The 6,379-nt window shown below is 44.4% G+C and overlaps 1 protein-coding gene across 2 annotated transcripts; it reads right to left on the bottom strand.

Moving 5' to 3' along the window:
- Positions 1 to 208: 208 nt before the first annotated feature.
- LOC309360252 (major urinary protein 3-like) lies at positions 209 to 5,840 on the bottom strand. Of its 2 annotated transcripts, none has more exons than XM_081894911.1 (7): positions 5,660 to 5,840; positions 4,581 to 4,702; positions 4,027 to 4,094; positions 3,818 to 3,913; positions 2,454 to 2,555; positions 1,044 to 1,072; positions 209 to 348 (listed from the first exon to the last, which is right to left on the bottom strand). In XM_081894911.1, the coding sequence occupies exons 1-6, from the start codon at positions 5,765 to 5,767 to the stop codon at positions 1,059 to 1,061; spliced, it is 510 nt and encodes a 169-aa protein (XP_081751037.1). In that variant the 5' UTR covers positions 5,768 to 5,840; the 3' UTR covers positions 209 to 348; positions 1,044 to 1,058. The 2 variants fall into 2 exon arrangements, with proteins under 2 accessions (XP_081751037.1, XP_081751038.1); XM_081894912.1 differs by lacking the exon at positions 209 to 348 and adding an exon at positions 446 to 553.
- Positions 5,841 to 6,379: the final 539 nt, after the last annotated feature.

Below are 6,379 nucleotides of genomic sequence, written 5' to 3'. Positions count from 1 at the left end.
TTGCTGCGTATTTTGTGATCTCGAATGGAGTTCTCTCACCAAAGAGTGCTTGCCCCAAGCCTGGGTCTCGGAATCCAGGAATTTCCCTTTTTATATAGTGCTATGAATTTGGGGTGTACACATAATAGTTTTCTTTCCCTCTTAGGCCAACAGAAGAGAAAACAGTACCACTTATGTGATTAGAATACAATTTATGAATATATATCTGATCCAAATGATTCAAGTTTTCTTTCCAAATGGAATGGTTCACAATGGTAGTTGGTATTTGCAATGCAGGAGGCAGATTCCAGGATTATTCCTCCATCCCCATACTCACGCAGACATCTTACCCATATTATTTTTGGCTTTCTGCATGGAATTGCAAAAGACAAGAGATCCCGTTATCACAGCAAGAGGTGGGGACCTTGGCCCATGGAGAGAAACCCACAAAAGGTTGCAGTTGTATTCCTCTGGACTCTGCTCCTGGTCATTTAACAAAAACCTGATCTGCCAATGTTTTCAAATGATAATGTTCCTACTCTCCAGGCCATAGGTGTTAACTGCCCTGAGACCTCTGGGTAGAGGGTGGTATATAAAATCCTTATAATCTTAATAATAATATCAGCAAATCAGCAGGAAGATGTCAGTGTCAGATTAAGTTGGATGCTGGAGGAGTCTCAGGTCTGAACTAGCTAAAATTATCAGTGTTCATGGAGACTTCTGCCTGAGGCCTGGGGCTACCTTTGAAGGTGTCCCAGAAACTACAACTAATCCAGAATGTGGCAGCTAGACTGGTGACTGGGAGTGGCTGCCGAGACCATATAACACTGGTCCTGAAAATCTTCATTGGCTCCCAGTATGTTTCCGAGCACAATTCAAAGTGTTGGTGCTGACCTTTAAAGCCCCTGGGACACGAGCCCCATCACTGCCTGCTCTCTGTCCCCTGGAGCTGGAGCATGAGGCTCCGCCACCGCCTTAGATGTGTCTACTCATGAGTAAACACCACTGAATTCAATAAAGCTTATGACCTCCCAGATAAGTGTGCAGAGGACTAATTATCTTACCTTTTCCATATCTTCTTATATACAGAGATCTGTGGATGAAAAGAAATGCTGTCAGTGAATGAGCAAGATGGGGGATTGGGTCCAGGGAACAGAACAAGTTAAGGATGATGATGATGATGATGATTTTGTTCCTTATGGGCCCTGCTCCATAGCCAACAATAGACTGGCTCTCAGATATCAGTAGAGTTTCTCTTTTTTAAAGGATCCATAATGCTTATCTACATGTGGAGGAAACCTTCTCTTGATAAAACCTCAAGGGCCGCTTTTCTCCACATGAACCAACCTGGATCCTGCAATCATCATGTGAGGCCTTCATGCGCTTCTTCCACAAAAGGTCTGGAAGGTGGCAACGCAAGAACAGACTTTTTCTGCAGTGGCTGCCCATTCTGTGGGCATTCTCCCCAGGGAGGATTGGCTGGAACCACCATTATATCTATTTAGGCAGTGGGCAAAAACATTCCCCTTCACCCAGGCCTTGGGCTGATGAACAGTCTATGTCCTTTTACATGTGTTTGTGGGAGGGATGGCTTATGGGTGGTTTTTTGTTGTTGTTATTTTTCTCCTTTTTATTATGTATTTTTGTGTTTTTATATTGTATTTTTATACTGTGAACTGTCCCGAGATATTCAAATTTAATAAATCCTAATAATGTAAGAAAGTACTTCCTGATGTTTAGTTGGAATCCCCTTTCTTGTAATTGGAATCCACTAGTTCAAAAGCTAGCCTCCAGAGCCACTCTGGGCGGCTTCAACCAAAAATACACTAATATGTCATACACTAAAAACTTCCCTGAACAGGTCTGCCTTAAGATGTCTTAAGAAAAGAAGCTAACTCCATCTTCTGTGTGAAAGCCCAGGAGACATTTGAAGAAGACTATCCCATCCTCTCTGAATCTCCTCTGCTCCAGGCTAAATACCACCCAATTCCCTCAACTGTTCCTTATCAGGCTTCATATCCAGATTCTAATAATACAGTGGTGCCCCGCAAGATGAACGGAAAACCCGCTAGACGAAAGCGTTTTCCGTTTTGGAGGCGCTTCGCTAAACAAATTTCTCTATGGGGTTGCTTCACAAGACGAAAAAATCTTGCGAGTTCCCGCGGTTTCCCCCCCACTTTTTTCGCCCTTTTCCTAAGCCGCTAAGTCGCTTAACAGTTGATCCGCTGATAAGCTGCTTCTCGGCTGATCGCTAAAAGCCGCTAGACCGCTAATAGCGCTAATCCGCTAAGCTGTCAATGGGCTTGCTTCGCAAGACGACAAAACCGCTAGATGAAGAGAATCGCGGAACGGATTCTTTTCGTCTTGCAAGGCACCACTGTACCTGGTGATCTCTAGAGTCCAAGCGCCTAGCATCATCATCACCATACCTTCAAACCAGGGTGGAGAAAATCTTAAGCATTAATTGCACTTACTATTTTCGGATACATAGGCGATTGCCTCTGGATCGAATTGCAAATCTGTGGCCAAAGTTTTAAATTTTTCTTTCACTTCATCTGACACAGTCTGTTCCCTGCCTTAAGACACAAACAAGGTGTTGGCATTGAGAATCAGCATCATAGTGCAGGAGGATAGATCATAGAATGGTAGAGTTGGGGTCATCTAGCCCCCTGCAATGCAGGAATCTCAGATAAAGGATCCATGACTGATGACCATCCAACCTCTGCTTAAAAACCTCCAAGGAAGGAGCGTCCACAACCTCCCGAGGAAGTCCATTCCACTGTTGAACAGCTCTCACTGTCAGAAAATACTTCCAGATGTTTAGTCCGAATCTCCTTCCTTGTAACTTGAATCTATTGGATTGAGTCCTACCCTCCGGAGGAGAAAACAAGCTTGCTCCCTCTTCCATGTGACAGTTCTTTCGATATTTGAATATGACTATCATATATTCTCTCAGTCTCTTTTCCAAGCAAAAATAAACACTCCCTCAACCATTCCTCATAAGGCTTCATTTGCATTCCTTTGATCATCTTGGTTGCCCTCCTCAGCACACATTCCAGCTTGTCAATATCCTCCTTAAATTGTGGCACCCAGAACTGGACACTGTATTCCAGGTGTGGTTGGACCAAGCCAGAATAGAGTGGTCCTGTGACTTCTTTTGATCTGGACACAATACTTCTGCTGATGCAGCTAAGATTTGCATTAGCTCTTTTTTGCTGCTGCATCATGCTGTTAAGTATCTTGACAAATACCTCTTGCCTGACTCCTTACTTCCCTGCCCGCTTTTTAAAGAACAGCTTCAGAAGGAGGAGGTTTGAAATGAAAAACCAGAAGCCTGGGCAGTGTTCCTTCTCCATTCTGAATTGTCCCATCCTGATGCAACCCTCAGGGCTTGTGAGGCACATTTGCACAGAGCATGTCAAACAGCACTTTAAGCTACCGTGCCTCGCAGGGTTGTCGTGGGGACAAAAATTTGAATTGCCAGTAGATTATGGCAAATTTGTTGTTGGGGTTTTATCGTGATGCTCCAATTCTTCTGACAAATCTAGCTGTGGGGTGGTGGTGGATTATTCTATTGGCAATTAGTGGTGGTGTTTACATATCCCTAGACCAGGCATAGGAAACCTTCGGCCCTCCAGATGTTTTGACCTACAACTCCCATGATCCCTAGCTAACAGGACCTGTGGTCAGGGATGATGGGAACGGTAGTCCAAAACATCTGGAGGGCAGAAGGTTTCCTATGCCTACCTTATACAAACTGGGAAGATGGGTGAGATTTTCAAAAGCTGACAGGTGTGCCCATTGTAGCCAAGGGCACCCAAAGAAGCTCCAGACATACCATAGAGCTGTAGCATGCCCATATGCTCCATTAGGAAGTGGATGATATGGTAAGTCTCATAATCTGTATCCACAATGCGTACTGTAGTTTTCTCATCTGTTGAAAAAAGAGCCGCAAAAGATCTATTAACAGTCAGGAGAGTCACACAGATGCAAAATAAAGGATGTGTGTGTTTTGATGGAGATAACGGAGAAATCTATTGAACTTACCATCAGTCTCAAATTCGGCCCGCTTTATAGGGTATAGAACAACTCTTCTACGCCGACAATCTCCATTTCTGGAAAGAAAGGCAGGGTTGTCAAGTTGCTTCCCCACCCAATCAGCACGCCTCCCTCCCCCAATATCTGCACAAGATTTCAAAGGGGTTCTAGGGGCTCAGCCAGGGCCATGTTTCCTCTGAGAATCAAGTTGTAGTGCCTTTAGGAAATATGGTTTACTCTGTCCCAGCCAGAGAACAAATTTTCCCGTGACATCATCTCCATCAGCAGCTTGGAGTTGGCCAGTCCTGGAGTTCTGTGGGGCCCATTGCCTAGTTTCAGAAGAAGAGGGAGCAACGGGAAGCTGCCCAATAGACATTCAGAATCTCAGCTGATGTAATTGACTTTCGGTTATCAGGGATGCAGCTTAGGCTGGACCCCTGGGTGTACAACCTAGCCTCCCTGCTGAAAGAGGCAGGAGTAGGTAGCCAACAGGCCAAGCCTCAGGACCCTTCCCTTTATACTGTGAAGGTAGATAATGATCATAGCAGTGGATGCAGACTTACCTAGGAACATCAATTTTGAGGACCAGTTCTCCATTCCGTTTGGGCTCCATTAAATAGCCATAGACTTCTCTCGTCTGTTTGTCATACTGTACTGTTGCAATAGGAAACCACTTACCGGTGAGCTACAAAGAAGAGGTTTGTTTGTGTGTTATTGAGAAAGACATTTTAATATATATTGTAGACTGGTAGCTAAAGTAGCATAGTGGTCTCAGACTTCCCACTCTCGGCCCCTCTTTCAGAATGGAATTTTTTTCAAGCCACATCAAGTTTTTTTTTATTATTATTATTATTATTATTATTATTATTATTATTATTATTGATAAGAAATACATTGCAAAATGAAAAGAAGCAACTCCTAGCAGTGCTTGATTAATAACACAGAACACAACTACTTTATAGGTACAGTAGTACCTTGGTTCTCAAACTTAATCAATTCCTGGAGTCTGTTCGCCTCCCGAAACTGTTTGGAAACCAAGGAGTGGCTTCTGATAGGCTGCAGGAGCTTCCTGCAGTCGAGCAGAAGTTGCATCAGATGTTCGGCTTCCGATAAACTTTTGCAAACTGGAACACGTATTTCCGGGTTTGCAGCGTTCAGGAGCCAAAACGTATGAGTACCAAGGCGTTCGAGAACTAAGGTACAGCTGTATAAAACAATGCTATATATACATACTACACTGAAATGTTTAAACATTTCTTTATTGGTCCTTGATTCTTCCTGCTAAACTTGCCATCCTCTCCTGCCACACCAGTGTGGCACAACACAGCCTTGGAGAACCACTGGGTTAGGGAGAGACCAGGGTTCAAATTCCTGTTCGCCCATGAAGCTCACAGTCACTGCCTCTCAGCCCAATCTACCTCACAGGGTTGTTGTGGGGATTAAATGAGGAAGGGGAGAACCATGTACATCACCCTGTGCTCCGAGGAGAAACAGGTGGGATATAAATGCAATAAATAAGTAAACAGGGCGCAATCGGCTTGCAAAGTCTGTAAGCAGGTGAACAAGGCTGTGCAAGGTCGATTATTGCTAAATCTGTCACCATCCCTAGTTGTAAGTGAAGGAGAAAAATGTTGCTGTTTACCTTCTTTAGATTCAAGTCTGGCATCAACGGAATGGGTACAGGAACCTCGTACTTAGGAACAGCTGAGCAGGTGCCAGCAAACACAAGAGTAATCAGCACAATGTTCATCCTTGCAAGGCTTTGCAGCAGTTCAGGAACGTCTGTGACTTCTGCAGAGACCTCGGTTCTTCAAGCGATGCCTGGATTTATATCCCTCTGCTTATGTCCCCAAATTTCATCTAAACCAGTACAGTCCTGCAATTAAATGAGGTCGTGGGGTGTTTGAGAGAGAGAACCAGGTGATTTTCAGAACTAATTGTTATCCGTGGTGAGTACATTTTCTAAAAACCCTGGAACACTCTGCCCATCGATGCTTGTTCTGAAGGACTCCAAGGCCTGTGGCCTCCCCTGTTAGTTGTGGGTGGTGGTTTACGGTGAACTTCACCACCAACGCAGGCCTGGGCTGTGATCAAAAGGAGCCGAGAGCCAGTTTTAAGTAATGTTAGAATAAGATTTGCATCTTCAGACCACATTCCTCACCTGGAACATCCCTGGGGCAGGTGTTGTGGGAACAAAGGAAATTCAAGTTGCTTTGGCCTCTCCTTTTGGAGATAGCAAGGGTCCATCTGCTCCACACCCCCAGGACTAATCTTTTGTTGTTGAAATCATGTCTTGTTATGGGCATAAGACCCATCCAAGTTAAAATACAGTACAGTGGTACCTTGTTTCTCAAACGCCCTG

This window comes from Podarcis melisellensis (assembly GCF_964234715.1).
Source record: "Podarcis melisellensis genome assembly, chromosome: 17".
Lineage (NCBI taxonomy): Eukaryota > Metazoa > Chordata > Lepidosauria > Squamata > Lacertidae > Podarcis > Podarcis melisellensis.
The sequence above is the reverse complement of the archived record's forward strand: the minus strand, read 5'-3'. Positions and strand labels throughout refer to the sequence as shown.